Raw genomic sequence first — 18,593 nt, forward strand, 5'->3', positions numbered from 1 at the left:
CTGAAAGAGAGAAGCAGACCAAATATCAATGTCTCATGTATGATATTAAAAGAAACTGGAATGTTAGGGAGATATCCATCATACCAGTTATAGGTGCCATAAGGTTTATGAAGAAGAACCTTAAGTCCTACCTAGCTAATCTTCCTGGTGAACAAAGTGCAAAATAGACTTAACTTAAGGGAAGAGCGAGGATACTAAAAAGAGCTCTTGGTTGGTTTCAATAAAAAGTGGGGCAATGTTGGTGGCTTGTTTGGCTGCCCCATACCCAGTGTTACAATCTTCTAAAGAAGAAAATTTTTAAAAACGAGACAAACTATATGCTTGCGAAGTGTGTGGTTTTGCATGGAAGTCAAATTTGTTGAGTCATATGAAAACATGCGAGAGACAGCACATTCACGTGTTGTATATGATTGTGTTTTTGCACTGAAGTCAACCTTGATAAATCATATGAAAACACATACAAAAGACAATTTCTTAACTAACTCATTGTTTAAGAGATAAAGAACTTAAATGGAACATTCGAATATCTATGTATCTCATATAGAGTTCAAGTGTTAGCCGCAGGTTTTGGAGCCCATGATTTCTGAGAACTTTTATTTAAAAAAAAGAGACAAACCATGTTCTTGTAAAGTATGTGGCTGTTCTTTTGCAGATAAGTCATATAGGAAACTGACCAACCATTTTGCACATGGCTTTCTTAAAAACATTACAGAATCAGAAAACAAATTTGCTACAAAAATCACACAAAATAGTAGTTTAAAATACTCCAACTTGCGTTTCAGAAAATTGGAAAAATGGGTCAAACAAGAGTGAGACAAGTCTTTTTTGGATTTATTATTATTATTATATGAAAAAAGGGAGACTTTATAGACTGACTTCAAAGAGAATATCTTCACTATGATAAGGACAGAGTTATAATGACTGCTCACAATCAAATTTTGATTACCAATGCTTCTAAGTAAATAGAAAGGAAACTGGAATCGTTGGAAAATTTCTATTTCAGTAATTATAGGAGATAATAAAATTAGACAAAAGAATTTTAAAAACTGGTGAACAAGTGCAAAAGAGATTCAAACCAGAGAGAAACCACATTCTTGTGAAGTATGTGGTTCTTCTTTTGAACAAATGTCAACTTCTTTGCGTCATATGAAACACATGTGAGAAACAATATTTGATGATTTTCCAAAATCAATACCTCAAAATTGTATTCAGCATCACAAAACAAGAACCAGCAGAACAACGTCTATCAGGAAACTGGCCAACCATTTTTCACAAGACTTTCTTACAAATATGACAAAATCAGAAAATAAATCTGCTTCAAAAGTCACACAAAATAGTAGTACAAATACTCCACAACTTGCATTTCAGAAAATTGGAAAAATTCTTTTCCTGATTTTTTATAATTATTATTATTATTATTATTATTATTATTATTATTATTATTATTATTATTATATAAGTAAAGAAAGGCTTTGTAGACTGGCTTTAAAGAGGATGTCTTCACTATGATCAGGATAGAATTCTAATGACTGCTCACTATCAAAATTTGATTATCAATGCTTCTCAGTAGATAGAAAAGAAGCTGGAATTTTGGTGAAATCTCTATTCCAGTAATCATAGGAGCAACTGAAATTAGTTAAAAGAATTTAACAAAGTACCTGATAAATGTATTTGGTGAACCAAGTGCAAGAGAGACGGTTTGAATCTTAAAACTTAACTCCCAAACTTGACACTCTCTTGTCAAAATTTCCAACTCCCAAACTCAAACTCTGTTGTCAAAACGTCCAAATCCAAAACATGAAAATATTTCACGTTTATTTGCACACAACTATGTACGTAGCACGTCTTCTTCTTACTCATCATCTGTTTACGTCTTTTTTTATTCACCTTTTTATCATTTGCATAGAAATGTCACATCGCTCTAGTGATCGCCTATGATAAAACCAACTTGGAAACTTATTTAGTGTTTTTTCTGTTTTTGTTACAAGACCTTTTAAAGCATTCACACATGCCAAGTAAGTTTCGATTTTTCATACAAAGTAAAATAAGAAAAACTAAAAAGCTATATTTTTGCAATGTATGTGGCTCTTCTCTAAAAAGAGAAAAGAATAGAATCCTTTGATTATGTTGATAATTTTCTTTAAATAAAAAAGTTTTTATTCTCAAGTAAATGTTTAAAATGAAAGAACACAACTTTTATGCCAAGGTCAAATCTTAACAGGTTTTTTTACTTCTAAAATTGACTACATCTCAATAAAACATCTATTTTATATCGAGTATTCATGTTTAAATATCTACTTAAGCGTTATAAGATTTTTTAAGTACGAGGAACGTTCAATAATGACAGGAATGGAGATGAGAGATTTCCTGGCAATGTTTAACTCAATTACAGGAGATTATTGCACTTCATTTTATAGGAAATTAAATAAAGCTATCAGCATTAGGAGGCTTATTGTACTTCATTTAATAGAAAATTAAATAAATAAAATCAACATTAAGAGGTGGGATCAGATCAGCAAATATGTCCCTGCAAAATATCACTCCAATAATCAGATGATGCAGCTTGATTTCTGAATTTTCATATCATCTACAAAAACTGTCTCCAGAGATGCATTAAACGATGTGAGAAATGTGTAACTCTGTGATTTTTTATCTATAAAAAGAAACTAAAAACTGTGGCAATTTTTATTGTTCTATTTATATTAGAAATTAGACTGGCATTATCATTTGCTTTTGCAGCATCATGATATCGAGAAAGTATAATTTTGTGACCCAAAGCACTGGCTATAAATTGCTTGGTTTACTTAATGTAATATTTTAATATTCAGAAGTTCGTACAGTCTTTTCATAAACACATAGTTTTTCTCGCTTGCGTTTTCGTTTTCAAGTGATCAAGGTTTTTTGTTTAATGCTCGATTAAATTAGGGTAATTGACGTCTGATCTCCTCGTTGTGGTTGAGGCCTGGCCCTCACTTTAGATAAATTTAACAGACAAAAATTACACGTGTAGTAAAACAATGAAAATTTTCTGGTTTTCAAAGGTTTTATTTAAAGAGAAATTTTTCAGAGGAGGAGAGACCATCATCTTATTAATTAATTACTTCTTGATCAGTTTTTCTAAGTTAGTTTTAAGGATGAAAATTTAGAGATGTAGACAGCTAGATATGAAGGTTTTAATGGCTTAGATTTTCCTTCCATTTCAGACTGATTTTTCTTGTATAGAATCCAGATTCAGACACCCACAAAACTCTATTCCATCCTCAAATACGTGATAACAAAGTATATTATGTATTTTTAACTGCTTATTATTTATTCATTATTATTATTATTAAACGTTTGCTTTTACTAATCGTTTACTTTTACGTTTTCTTGTTATGAGTACTTTAACGTTTATCACTGTTCTTACATATACGTGTGTGGGTGTATGATCTTACGTATCTTACGTGAAGTCCACTGCTATATGTGCGTGTGTTCTCATTCTTACACAGTTTCTTTTGCCTTTGAAGGTTTCTGAGACGTGTATGCACAATGTAGTGTAAACATACCTGGTTGCTTTGGCCAGCGGATGATATCTTCTGATCGCTGGTCTGCCATCTTGCTGGGGAGTGGTACTTACTTCTGCAGACAGATTTATTAATGAACAAGATGGGATTTGAAGCTTCAAATTTTTATTCAAGGCAAGCCTATCATTATGTATTTTTCGTTTTATATTCTTTTTTATTTTTTAATTCACTTCCCCACTTTTCCCTTCCTCGTTCTCCCCGCCACCCTCCTTCTCTCCTCCTAACCTTTAAACTAGAAAAATAACACTCTTAATGTTATATATTGGGATTATACGTCTGAATTTTAGAGTCGTACATCTCAAGATAACCTGTCAGCAAACAGAAATATGTCATGCTGCAGGTGGTGTGATTGAAAGTTTTGTTCACTAATTAAATGCGTATATATATATTTGTTGGCTTGTTGGTGAAACAATGATGAGGCTAGCCAATCCAAGATGCTTAACTATTTGAGGAATGCTAGGCGTCGTATGTGTTGAAAACAATTCTTGTATCTAGTATCACGGTTAGGCCACTATAGGTGAATAAAGAAGATATTGCCAAAAGAAATCATCGTATTATTAGCAAAATGCACAGTTATTAATTTCTTTTCTTTTATTGCATCGATTCTTAAAAGCACATAAAAGCATGGTATATTAAAAATGAAAGTTTTGGTTTATCGTTTTAAGCATATTTGTGCTCACAAATACAGAAGGGGTAGTAGACAATATATATATATATATATATATATATATATATATATATATAAAATACTTGTATGCAAAATCCGATCCCGCATTTTGCTAATTCCTATCCTCTGATGAGAAGGAAAGTATTTCTTCAAAACTCCGCGGATTAAGGACTATCCACTTATCACGTGTTTCCTTTTCAGATTAAATATGTTTTTTTAACTCTTTTTCAAAGTGTTTTAAACATGTTTTATTTACTGTTTGCTTATATATATATATATATATATATATATATTAGGGTAGGTCGATTTTGGAACCGTACATAATGGTATTGGTAGAAAGTTGCAAAATAATGTTAAAAGTTACCACAAGAAATATTTTTCTGTAAAATTTTGTATTTTGTAGCGAATTCCAACTTAAAGACCAAATAAATTCCAATTTTTATCATGGCGTCGGTGACAATGCCACTATGTACCGCTTAAATTAAACCAGAGTGTTAACAAAGCAAGCAATACAATACATTATAATAATAAATATTTAAAAATTTATTATTTCGTGTTTTTAGAGATTAAACGAAAATATAAAAAACAAAAACAATAAAAATGTTCTAATATTGTATTGTTTATAGAAATATCTATCTATATATGTAAGTTTTATTTATTGGATAATTTATAAAGATTCACCGGTTGAAATTACGACGCACGTGTTTTCGTGTTTACGTTTTTTAAATAAACTCTTGAATTATCTCTGACCTATTTTCTGTTTAAATATCGCTCAAATTTTTCTCTAAAATAGGCTTAAATATAAAAAACAACAACATATGTAATTATTCTGATTCGTTTCTATTTCAAAAAGATAGTGTTTATTCCTGAAAAAAAAAAAAATAACGAGCGAGCTGAACTTCATATTTCTCTTTAAGGTAAGTCAACAAGAGTATTTATTTCAAATTTTCTCAAATTTATTAAGTGTTTTTGTGTACTTATGCACTTATGTTACCGTGCTGAAATAATAACATTATTATTTAGAAAGTCATTTAAACATGGAAATAGTTTTGCAACTATTCTGCACTTACACCTAATAATTTAATTTTAAAAAAAAAAAGAAAAGGGTCATTATCAACTTTCTTTCCAACTCCCCCAAAAACATTAAAATGACAACTTTTTTCGGTTTTCGGGGGTGCTGAAAACGAATATCACATTTAAATTTTGGGCAGATAAGTAGTTTTCATGATATGAAGAAATTACTTTTTAAAAACTGGGATATAACTTTCCTATATAAATGTAACGTACAATGGGTACCCACTTTCTGGTCATCTAGTTACGTCTTCATATCATGAAAACAATTTTTTTCTGTCACAGGCAAGTATTTTGATAAATGTGCAGAATGTTTCCACCCTCGAAAAATCCTTTAAAATGACTACATTTATAGATTCCCTCCAAGCAAAAATTCTCTGTTTACATGCGGCCCCCACAACGATTCCCCCTCGCACCTCCAAACGGACAATTTTTGCTGGGGGAGGCTGTCTATAAAGTGGTAATTTTAAAGTTTGAGGGAAAGTTGAAAAGAAATTTGACATTGACTAAAAGAAGATATCCTAAAACTCGATTTTAACTTGAAAATACAATTTTAAAAATAGCACGGTAACATAAGCGCAAAAGCACCAAATTTTAAAATCAAATTTATTTAAAAATTATTTGTGTAATTTAATTTCTGATTTTATTTATTTATTTATTTTCAGATATTTTATTCAAAATGTCCCGAAAATCTACAATGTCAACTCGTAGTAAAAATGTAATGAAATTTTCTGGTCTACCTTCACCGTTAAATAAAACGGAACCTCCAGTTTATCGACAAATAATACAATATAGTTATTATTTACGAAATACTTACCCTCACCTTTCAAATTTTGCTATTTCCAAATTAATAACAAAAGAAATCATAGATATTTGGAAAGCGGTTAACCCATGTTTACCTCTTTTAAGTGAAATGACTATTTAAAAAAAGGTGACTATTCTATGTTTCGAGAAGGCCAAGCAAATAAATAGGAGTGCTCTTCCTGCTTCCCAAAAGAAATTCTGGGTGGAAAAACTGGATTCACTATTTGATATTTCGTCCTGTTCTTGCAAACTGCCAGTTTTTAGTTGTGACGACTATCATGTAAAATGCAATAAAGAAAATTGCCAGATTGAACACATTATTTGCACCTGTCCTCTTCAAAAGAAGGTAAGTTATTTTTATTTTTATTATAATGTCTTTATGAGATAATCTCATCTCCAAACCAATTTCCATATTTAAAGATTATTTAAATATATAAACCATTTTCCTCTTTTATTTTTCATGCAAACTAATTTTTATATTAATCTGTTTAGATGTATTTTAATATAAGTAAAATCTGATTTTTCAGGTTCCAGTTGAGAACCGTAAATACCTCAAGGATCAGAGAAACAAAATAGGGCCGAAAGGTACTTTTCAGCTTGGTCCAGTTGATAAAAGTGCTATAAAAAAAAGTAAAAAGGAACGAAAGGGATTAATAAAAAATACATATTTATCACCAACACCTTCGACTTCACATCTCCAGAGTAATGTCTCCTCTCCCTCTTACTCATCTTCTCAAAGTGAAGATCCAGAAGAAGAATATTTGCAGTCAAAAAGTCATCTAAAAGGACCTTATAGCCTTGTTAAATTTCCCAGATATGCTCTTGAGTTAGTCAGGGGTGGCGTATCTTCTAATCTTGGAGCCAGCCTTGCCAATGCTTTTCTCTTGGATTTGCAGGCTATGCACCTTCTTGTGCCCAATATTGACATAAATAACATCTTTATTGATAAATGTAAAATTGACAGGGCGAAAACTAAAGTAAAAACAACTGCACAAGAAAAACATAATGAAAGTGTTGAAAATTTAATATGCATTGGAGTTGATGGGAGAATGGATAAGGAGACATTACTGTATAAGGAAACTGTAAAGGAAAATGGACAGAAAATTATGAAAAAAGCCAAGGCACCAGAACGTCATTTAACATTTACAAAAGAGACAGGACATGAAAGTCAATATTTGACTCACAGAGTTCTTCCAAACAATGCTGCAACAGGTGATGTTCATGCAGAGAAAGTGATGGATGTTTTGCATGAATTCAACAGTGAAAACACCATCAAGGCTATCCTTGTTGATAACACGAATGCAAACACAGGTTGTGAAGGTGGAATGGTGGCAATTTTAGAAAAAAAGCTAAAAAAAAATCTTCATACAATTGGTTGCTCTTTGCACCATAATGAATTACCTTTCAGGGCTCTTTTTAAAAACATGGATGGTTGCGCAAAAGGCCCTACAACATTTAGCCGACCCCTGGGGAAATTATGCTCAAATGATTGCCATGATTTACCCCAAACATCATTTTCCAAAATTAGAAATCCTCTGGATTTAATTTTGAAAATTGATGAAATGACTGACCTGAGTTGTGACCAGAGACTATTGTATGAATATACAGTAGGTATTTCTAGAGGTAAAGTTGACTCTAGATATGCTTCATGGAAAATTGGTCCTTTAAACCAGGCAAGATCGCTAACTTTGGCCATAAGGCTCATGTGTTTATGGACTCGTGGTGCATACCCACAAAGGCTCACAACAAAACTCCAGAAGCTAATAAATTTCATTGTAAATGTTTATGCCATTTGTTGGTTTGAAATTAAAAAAAAATAATAAACTCCACAATCAGCAAATGCACATTTTTAATATGATCTAGAGGATTAAGGAGCAGCCGCAGGAAATCCAACAGATCACATTAAAAAATATACAAGGTAATGCATTTTGTTTACTGCCTGAAAACCTTCTATATTCGATGGTCAAATCTGAGGAAGTTGAAGTAAGAGAAGAAGCTATAAAACGAATTTTGGCCATTAGGTAAGTAAATATTTATTTCTTTCAACAACTCAATTATTTATTCCAATTTATACAAACAGTTTTAAAGATTTTATCTAATTTCACCATAATTATTAAAGCAGTACACATCAGAATTTTTTAATATTCAGTTAATTTTTATATTCTTTCAGGAGTGGGGAGTCAACCAGGAAACGCTTAAAAAGAATACCACATATCAATTTTAATGCGACCCATTGGACACAATTAATAGACTTGAACTTATGTGGTATTTTTGAATCACCAATGACGGAAGATTTTTCTGATTCTGAACTTCAAGAGTCTTTATTTACTGGGAACAAGCTGGACTTGTCAGATTTGCCCTCACATTCTCAGGGCGTGGAACGGGCAGTCAAGTTAACAACGGAGGCATCACAGACCGTGTATGGTTTTGAAGCAAGACATCAACACATCACAGCCAAAGTGTTGAGTCAGAAATTGAGACCAGCATTTTTGTCTAAGGGCTCTTATATGGAGCAGTTTGACAATATATTAAGCTCACCCAAATAAAGTTTGATCTTTTCCTTGTTTGTTTGTTTCTTGAAATGAAAGACCGACATCAGATCCATAGCGACTCCAGAAAGTATTTGCCACTGCAATCCTCTACCTGTACAAAAAACACATACGTTCTAAGAGGGAGTACTGCTGCCACATCTGGGATGGAGCTCCAAAGCATACCCTTTCATCTCTTGACAGAGTGCAGAACATCTACTTATTACTTAACTTACTTAGAGTTGCCACACAGTTTGGATAATTGGTGAAATTTAAAAAGATAAAAGTAAAATGCGGGGGGGGGGCATCTTTTCAATTTGAAGATTATTAATATTTTTTTTAATTAATATCATTTTCATAAAATAAAAAGACATCCTCTGATTTGAAATACTGAAACATTTTGGTATTTACACAAATATTCAAGACGAACCTTGCGAAAAACAAGGAATTTTCAGTATATTTTCGTCTAAAACTTTGATTTAAAATACGCAAAAAACCGGTCGAGCATTTCATCTAATTTTTTGCATGAGTACTTAATATGTCCAGACGCAACTTTCGGTAAGTGCCATTTTTTAATATTCTGAAAAAAGTGAAAAATCGACCTACCCTAATATATATATATATCGATTATAAAAAAAGTACATCCTTATAAAGTTCATTCGTCACTTCATAATCGGTGAAAATTACGTATTGATTGGATAATTACTTGATTTTTGATAGATTTTAAAAGAAAGCCTCTGTCAAAAAATATGCTTACTTTCTCTTTTAGTTTTGGCTGTACCGATTTGTGTGTGTGTGTGTGTGTGTGTGTTTTACATATCTATATATATAAAAGCGAAAATGTATGTGTGTTCGCTTTTTGTGTATATCTTCAAAAGGCTTTTTTTCCGGTGGATTCTCGAGGCTGTCGCTAATTTTTAAAACTTTATATCACGTCTAAATGATAATATCTATGACTTAACAACGGTTGTCGGCTCTCTATTTAATTTGCCCGATTTTGAAATGTTAATCGACATTTTCGGATCTGCACGTGTTGCAATCGTTTTTCGGTATAAAAAAAGTGAAACTCGAATCGAAATACTGGCCCACACAGAAAGCTATGTAATGTTTGGTCAATGTCGGCTTCGTCATATCAAACGGTTGCTTTTATTTCGAGACAAGACACTCCCCCTAATAAACAGGGAGCTGTTTTTTTTTTCAAAGTTAGTTAAAAACAAACAAACCGGTTTATTGACCTCATTAAAAACTGTCCTGCAGAAAATGTTAACTGCTAAATAGCTACTGCTTACCATCGCCGCATGTGCATTAAGCTTTCTCGTATAAAAAAAAAACAGACTCGCGTTTAATAAAACACTGTCCGCACTCAAAGTTCACGTCAATAACTCATCAAAAATGGGCACCTGTTGTTTTTTTTGTTTTTTTTTCACACTTTACTATGTTCCAACTGTGCGTCAAGGCTTCATTTTTTTGTTTTTTTAACAACCAACGATTTTTCTTTTTATTTACCCAAAACCACACACACCTCCAAACACCCGGGCAACGCCGGGTACCCCTCGCTAGTTAAAATATAAAAGTAACTGAAAGAATAATGATTTAAGAGTTAATTAAAGTTTTTTGTCCACGGCAACTTTTACAATCTGTTACGGACCAACAGCGCACCACCGCGTAACTGACGGCTAACATGGCGCACAGTTTAACTGATGTCAACCCTCTATCCTGTGTATTTATCTACACGCTGGACTATCATTCTCATTTCTACTATTACTCACTTCTTTTCCCATGCGCGAACAAATGATAGTGACCCGAACGTGAGATAAAAACGCATTTCCTTTTTTCTTCTATAATACCAATCCCGCAACAAACGATGGTTACACTCGCGCGAACATGAACACATGTTATATCTAAAACATTCATTCTTTCAACAGTAAATAAACGACACGTTTATCTTATCCATCAATTGAGTTTTTGTTTCCTTCAATTCCATTCGTTTCATTATTTTCTTGTAGCGAGTTAGGGTATTTTATATCTGGTCCGCAACAAGACTAATTTAAAAAGAAAAAATAATACAAATTATGATATGGAAAATTAATAATAGACGAAATTTTGTATGTTAGCTGACTCCATATTCACAAAAAAACTTAGGTCATCTTTTAACACTCTGATCTTTTTAATATTCACGGTTTTCCACAGGAACCTAAAATATTAGTTTTTTTAAATATTAAAAATACAGTTTAACAGATTTAATAAAAATATTTCACATGTCAAATAAAATGGCTTTCAATATTTATTTTAACTGTAGAAATTCATTTCTTTCAACATTTGTAAAATTTAGATATTATGCATATCCCTTTCCACAATAAATTAAAAACGAAAATATCTTATTTTCTGTTTCAGAGGACAAATGTAGATAATGTGCTTAGTCTGGCAACTTCCTTCGAATTATATTTTTCCAATTCCAAAATCGACCTACAATATAAAGTTTTAAGAACTAAAGAAAAAAATAACGCATGAATTTCTGGTTGCTTTTTTTATAGATGATAACACCTCCACAACTTTTTTTTAATTACGATTTTTAAATGTTTTCGACTATGCTGAATGAGAAAATATCATTTAAATTTTGCAGAGTATTTTGGGGGATATAAAGACTTTTATTATGCACTATAATTCACTGGCTTCCATGTATGCGTGTGATAAAAGAATCTACTTCTCTTCGACTGCCAATTCCAACTTTTTTTTAAATATAGTATTTGTGGGTGAGTATGCTGGCAACGAATATCACGCTTACATTTGGGGCAAATACCCCCCTCCCCATCAAATGGAATGTTTATTGCAAAAGCCATTCCTTCAACAATTTCCAGAATTAACATAGGGAGGTTGAGGGTGTCTATGCTGAAAGACGTTCTTTACATGGGGAGGTTGAGGATGTCTATTCTGAAAGCCGTTCTTAACATGAAATTACTCAAGGAAGTAAAGTTGTAATTGTTTTGGCTTATACACATGCATATTACTAACTTCTCGGTTGTGAAAAAAAGTGGATTTGCTTCCGCTAGGTGGCACTGTCGGTCACAGAGAAGTAGATTTTATCGCGTGTGCATACAACATTAAGTGAATTTTAAAGTGAATTGTCGAGGTGAACCTAATGTTTAAAAAAAAATACCTTAAACATATTTTTAATATTTCACAAACATTACGATAAGCAATGTTCATTCAATATTTTCATGAAAAAATAATATAATTATAAAAATATTTTTTAGTATTTCACAAACATTACGATAAGCAATGTTCATTCAATATTTTCATGAAAAAATAATATAATTATAAAAATATTTTTTAATATTTCACAAACATTACGATAAGCAATGTTCATTCAATATTTTCATGAAAAAATAATATAACTATAAAAATATTTTTTAATATTTCACGAACATTACGATAAGCAGTATCCCTTCAATATTTTCATGAAAAAATAATATAATTATGAAAATATTTTTAATATTTCACAAACAATACTATAAGCAATGTTCATTCAATATTTTCACAAAAAATAATATAATTATAAAAATATGGTACTTGCATAGTTTAACCAAGACATTAAAAAAAAGGAAAATATCGGAAAAAAAGTTTAAATTATATGTATTCGTTATGGAACGAAGTTCTCCGGAAAAAAAAACTTCTCTTAATTTCATTAAGTAGTTTTTTTTTTGTTTTTTGTTTTTTTTTTTTTTCAGCGGAAAAACACGTTTTTATGAGAGCGCGTTGAAGGCAGACATCTTGGATTAAAAAAAAATGTTTGAACTTTAGAAACACCACGTGAGATAACTTCAGTTAAAGCGCCGACACTCCCTCCCCATCTTTAATACTAGCTTTTCTTCCTAAAAATCGAATCTTTTGCTCGGTATCATAACAAATAGTTTTTTCGCTGTAAAACAAAAAAGGTAAAATCCATTGAGAGCGTATGGTGTTTATATGAGAAAATAAAGCTGTTTACGCATTATAAGTGTTCATTTCTGTGTCTTATGTTATGTACATTAGTACATTATGGGTCATTTCGAATTAAAAGTTTATTTACTGCACCCATCTGAACTAGAGAAAATCATGATTTAAAGGTTGTGTTTTCTTTTTGCTTGAACTTTGTGCTTTTCGGATTATTTTATTATGTTTTATTTTCTTGATGGATATTTGGGGGTTGTCAGAGATTATAGTTATAGGTAAAATCATTAGAAACACTTCAAACAGTGGGGAAGGCACTTAAATCATAAAAAATAACGGTAACATAAGTGCATAAGCACCAAAATTGTTTTTTTTTTATGTTTTGTCTGTTTGTTAAATCCGGCTAAAAAATAATAATAAAAATCAAAAAATAATCCGAAAACTGCAAAGTTCAAGCAAAATTGAAAGTTTTATTTGTTACGTTTGAATAAAAAAATATTATTAAATCAAAAACAGTCGTGTTCTTTTCGAGTATTTTTTTTTATTATTATTATAATTATTTAAGAAAATAAAAGGTACTCGTTTTTGTTTACAAGTGCTAATCTGGACTTGCACCAATTTTGTTGTTAATAATTACCTCTGCCCCCCCCCCAAAAAAAAACTGACAAAAAATATCCACCAAGAAAATAAAACATAACAAAATAATCCGAAAAGCTCAAAGTTCAAGCAAAAAAAAAAAAAAAAAAAGAAAGATAAAAAAAAAAGCCAATGGACAATTTGGTCATTTCGGTTTCCGGTACGCTCGATCTGATTAGGTGCGTGACTTTGTGGCCACCCTCTGAACAAATAAAAACGTTATATTTAATCGTATGTTCTGAACGGGAAAAGCCCCCCCCCCCCCGCTAGTAATTAAATAAAATGAACTTTTTGCCATTTTTTGGCTTCTGTAGAATTTATTCGCGACTTGTTGTCACTTGTTTTGATCTGTTACTCACCTCTCGCTTTGGAGGTTGGGGGGGGTAATTAAGCTTTTTTTTGTATCAATATTTTAACACTTTACTTTATTAATTATCTTTGAAATTTATTTAACTTCTAAATTTAGCTGAATTTGTCAGTTTCTGAAGCCGCCGTAAAAACATTTTTGATTATAACTTTTTTTTTCACGTGTATTTTTCATACTTTAATCTTTCAAACACAATTTAAAAAATCAGAAATCTATTTAAAAAATCGATAATAAATAAATCTGTTTCTATAAAACAAACAAAAAAAAAATACGATCAGGCAGCTTTCAAAACTATGTTCACCTATCAGTTTCCGCTATTAATTTGCACGTGCGACGAATTAGAGAATTTCGTCTGATTCTCGCTTTAACACGGTATGTTTGGGAAAAGGTGTTATAAATAAAAACCCAGATAAAATACTGTTAAAAACTTGCTCAATATATGTTACCGTGACATAGTTTGACATATATTCGGCGGGTTTTTAATAGTATTTTTTATAGTTTTTTTTATTTATAACACCTTTTCCTAAACTTACCGTGTTAAAGAGAGAATCAGACGCCATCTTGAATTTTCCAATACATCGGTAAACACTGTATGTTTTTCGAGCTGAATAAATATGTTACATTGAATAAAAACACGAAATATATATCCAGTTTGGAAGAAAAGTGACTTATCTTGCCTTTGATAACATTTATTTGTTATATATTTGTTTTTTGACAACTTTTTTCGAATCTATGTGTACAGTAATACAAACCCGAGAATTTTTATTATCTACGATTTATTTGATGTAAAATGAAAAGAATACTCTTCAAATGTTTATAGTTTTTATTTAATATACAAATATTTTTATTATTTATTAAACTCTATAATAACACAACTATTGTAAATTCGGATGCAGCCAAATATTTAGATTAACTTTTTTTTATTTTGTTCAGATGTATAGGAAAAATGTAAGCCAAAAGGATTAATAAATACATAAATATTCAATTATCAATTTTTCTAAATCAATATAATCTAAATGTAAATTTGAAAATCCGATAGTAAAATAACGTTACTGACAATAAATTTTATAGTGCTAAATGCTGATAATGTTTTTCCATAGAAATTACAGTAAACACACAAAATGACGACGTCGTGTTTTTGGTTTATGATGATGACGTAGTACAGAATAGTTTGGAGGTCCTTAGTTGTCAGCGACCTCGAATACCCCTATAAAACCAAATTAGAGTGATCAGTATTCTGTTGTAGCGTAAGGTAACATTTGGGTGGTTAGTAAATTCGAATTTAGGAAAACTCATCCCGGGAAAACTCGTCTCGGGAAAACTCGTCTCCGGAAAACTCGTCTCGGGAAAACTCGTCTCCGGAAAACTCGTCTCCGGAAAACTCGTCTCGGGAAAACTCGTCCCCTTTCGCTAGGTAGGAAAACTGGTCCCGTATTGAATAAATATCGATTGAAAACACATTTTATGATCGTTCTTGAAGGAGATATTGCTTTTTAAAATAGACTATAGCCCCCCCCCATAATATTTTTAAAAAATATTTTTATTTGTTTAATGTTTTTTTTTGTTTTTTTTTTCTACCTAACTGGCTAAGTTCTTAGTGGTTTCACTTATTTTAAAGCGTTTATTATGTTCATACAAAGTTAATTACAATTTTTTTGGTTCTTATTTTAACGATGTTTTTTTGGAGTCATAAAAACAATAATAAAAAAAACAAAACAAAAAAATTAAAAACTGGGAGCGTTACTTTTTTGTTTTGGTTTTTTAATTATGATAGTTTTTTGTTTTATGTTTTCGTTTTCTCTCATACCAAATGCAATGCACTCATGCGTTATTTAAAATTATAATTCTATCAATTATCAACATTTATTGTCGTCCTGTCAAATTTTGCAAAAATTAACTAATAAATCAAAAGCGAAATATTTTTTTGGCGCGAGAGATGCCAGGTGCTAACAATCTCTCGTTAACTCATTTTTAATATTTTTAATTTTTACTTCAAAATTCTAAAATCAATCATTCAGAGAAAAAGTAATCACTAAATAAATTTATTAATCAATTTTATTGAAAACTCCGCTATCGTTTATCAAGAATCTTTTTAATTTCATTTTTTGTTGGTTGTTTTCCGAGGGAGATATACCCCCCCCCCCTCTCTAAATTATATTTCAAAAAATATTAAAATTTTGGTTTGTTACTGTACACATAGATTCGAAAAATAATAAACTAGACAAAATACTGTTAGAAATTCGCTCAATATATATTACCGTGACATAGGTTGACATATATTCGGTGTTTTTTTTAATAGTATTTTGTCTAGTTTATTATTTATAACACCTATTCCCGAACTTACTGTGTTTAAGAGAGAGTCGGCCGCTATTTTGAATGGTGCCCGGAAAACTCGTCCCGGGAAAACTCGTCTCCGGAAAACTCGTCTCGGGAAAACTCGTCTCCGGAAAACTCGTCTCCGGAAAACTGGTCCCCTTTCGCTAGGTAGGAAAACTGGTCCCTTATTGAATAAATACCGATTGAAAACACATTTTATGATCATTCTTGAAGGAGATATTATTTTTTAAAATAGACTATAGCCCCCCCCCTAATATTTTTTAAAAATATTTTTACTTGTTTAATGTTTTCTTTTTTTTTTTTTTTTAATAAAATCGATTTTCTAAGTGTCCGTTTTCTACCTAACTGGCTAAGTTCTTAGTGGTTTCACTTATATTAAAGTGTTTATTATGTTCATACAAAGTTGATTACAAATTTTTTTTGTTCTTATTTTAACGATGTTTTTTTCGAGTCATAAAAACAATAATTAAAAACAAAACCAAAAAATTAAAAAACAAGGAGCGATTCGATTTTTCGTTACTTTTATGTTTTGTTTTTTAATTATGATAGTTTTTTGTTGTTATGTTTTTGTTTTCTCTCATACCAAATGCACTCATGCGTTATTTAAAATTATATTTTTATCCATTATCAACATTTATTGTCGTCCTGTCAAATTTTGCAAAAATTAACTAATAAATTAAAAGCGAAATATTTTTTTGGCGCGATAGATGCCATGTGCTAACAATCTCTCGTTAACTAATTTGTAATTTTTTTTTAATTTTTACTTCAAAATTCTAAAATCAATCATTCAGAGAAAAAGTAATCACTACATAAATTTATTAATCAATTTTATTGAAAACTCCGCTATCGTTTATCAAGAATCTTTTTAATTTCATTTTTGTTGGTTGTTTTTCGGAGGGAGATATAGTTTACCCCCCCCCCACTCTCTCTCCCTCTCTCTAAATTATATTTTAAAAAATATTAAAATTTATTATTTTCTATTTAAAACTAAATCTCCCTCAGTAATTTCTTTAATTTTCTATTTTTTAGCGATTATAAAGACCCCTAAGATGTGATTTACCGGACATTATTTCTCGTTCGGGTTTGTATTACTGTACACATAGATTCGAAAAAGTTGTCAAAAAAACAAATATATAACAAATAAATGTTATCAAAGGCAAGATAAATGACTTTTCTACCAAACTGGATATAATTTTCGTGTTTTTATTTAATTTAACATGTTTATTCAGCTCAAAAAGCATACAGTGTTTACCGATGTATTGGAAAATTCAAAATGGCGGCCGACTCTCTCTATTTAACACGGTAAGTTCGGGAAAAGGTGTTATAAATAATAAACCAGACAAAATACTATTAAAAAACCACCGAATATATGTCAAGTTATGTCACGGTAACATATATTGAGCAAATTTCTAACAGTATTTTGTCTAGTTTATTATTTATAACACCTTTTCCCGAACTTACCGTGTTTAAGAGAGAGTCGGCCGCCATTTTGAATTTTCCAATACATCGGTAAACACTGCATGTTTTTCGAGCTGAATAAACATGTTAAATTGAATAAAAACACGAGAATTATATCCAGTTTGGTAGAAAAGTAACTTATCGGGTAACCCAACTTATCTTGCCTTTGATAACATTTATTTGTTATATATTTGTTTTTTTAACTACTTTTTCGAATCTATGTGTACAGTAATACAAACCCAAATTTTAATATTTTTTAAAATATAATTTAGAGAGGGGGGGGGGTTAAAACTATATCTCCCTCCGAAAAACAACCAACAAAAAATGAAATTAAAAAGATTCTTGATAAACGATAGCGGAGTTTTCAATAACATTGAGTAATAAATTTATGTAGTGATTACTTTTTCTCTGAATGATTGATTTTAGAATTTTGAAGTAAAAATTTAAAAAATTAAAAATTAGTTAACGAGAGATTGTAAGCACATGGCATCTATCGCGCCAAAAAAATATTTCGCTTTTAATTTATTAGTTAATTTTTGCAAAATTTCACAGGACGACAATAAATGTTGATAATGGATAAAAATATAATTTTAAATAACGCATGAGTGCATTTGGTATGAGAGAAAACAAAAACATAACAACAAAAAACTATCATAATTAAAAAACCAAAACAAAAAGGTAACGCTCCCAGTTTTTAATTTTTTGGTTTTGTTTTTTATTATTGTTTTTATGACTCCAAAAAACATCGTTAAAATAAGAACCAAAAAAATTGTAATTAACTTTGTATGAACATAGTAAACGCTTTAAAATAAGTGAAACCACTAAGAACTTAGCCAGTTAGGTAGAAAAAAAAACACATTAAACAAATAAAAATATTTTTTTTTAAATATTATGGGGGGGGGGCTATAGTCTATTTTAAAAAGCAATATCTCCTTCAAGAACGATCATAAAATGTGTTTTCAATCGATATTTATTCAATAAGGGACCAGTTTTCCTACCTAGCGAAAGGGGGCGAGTTTTCCCGAGACGAGTTTTCCGGAGACGAGTTTTCCCGAGACGAGTTTTCCCGAGACGAGTTTTCCCGGGACGAGTTTTCCTAAATTCATTTTGAATTGTCCAATTGTCCAATACATCGGTAAACACTGTATGTTTTTCGAGCTGAATAAACACGTTACATTGAATAAAAACACGAAAAATATATCCAGTTTGGTAGGAAAGTAACTTATCTTGCC

The 18,593-nt window shown here is 30.8% G+C and overlaps 1 protein-coding gene across 1 annotated transcript; it reads left to right on the forward strand.

The window, feature by feature from the left end:
• Nucleotides 1-6,671: 6,671 nt before the first annotated feature.
• LOC145270422 (uncharacterized) lies at nt 6,672-8,665 on the forward strand. Its single transcript, XM_080126063.1, has 2 exons — nt 6,672-8,126; nt 8,276-8,665. The coding sequence occupies exons 1-2, from the start codon at nt 8,065-8,067 to the stop codon at nt 8,649-8,651; spliced, it is 438 nt and encodes a 145-aa protein (XP_079982189.1). The 5' UTR covers nt 6,672-8,064; the 3' UTR covers nt 8,652-8,665.
• Nucleotides 8,666-18,593: the final 9,928 nt, after the last annotated feature.

The sequence above is a fragment of the Euprymna scolopes genome, chromosome 46 (genome assembly GCF_053919585.1).
Source record: "Euprymna scolopes isolate OS-2025 chromosome 46, ASM5391958v1, whole genome shotgun sequence".
NCBI lineage: Eukaryota > Metazoa > Mollusca > Cephalopoda > Sepiida > Sepiolidae > Euprymna > Euprymna scolopes.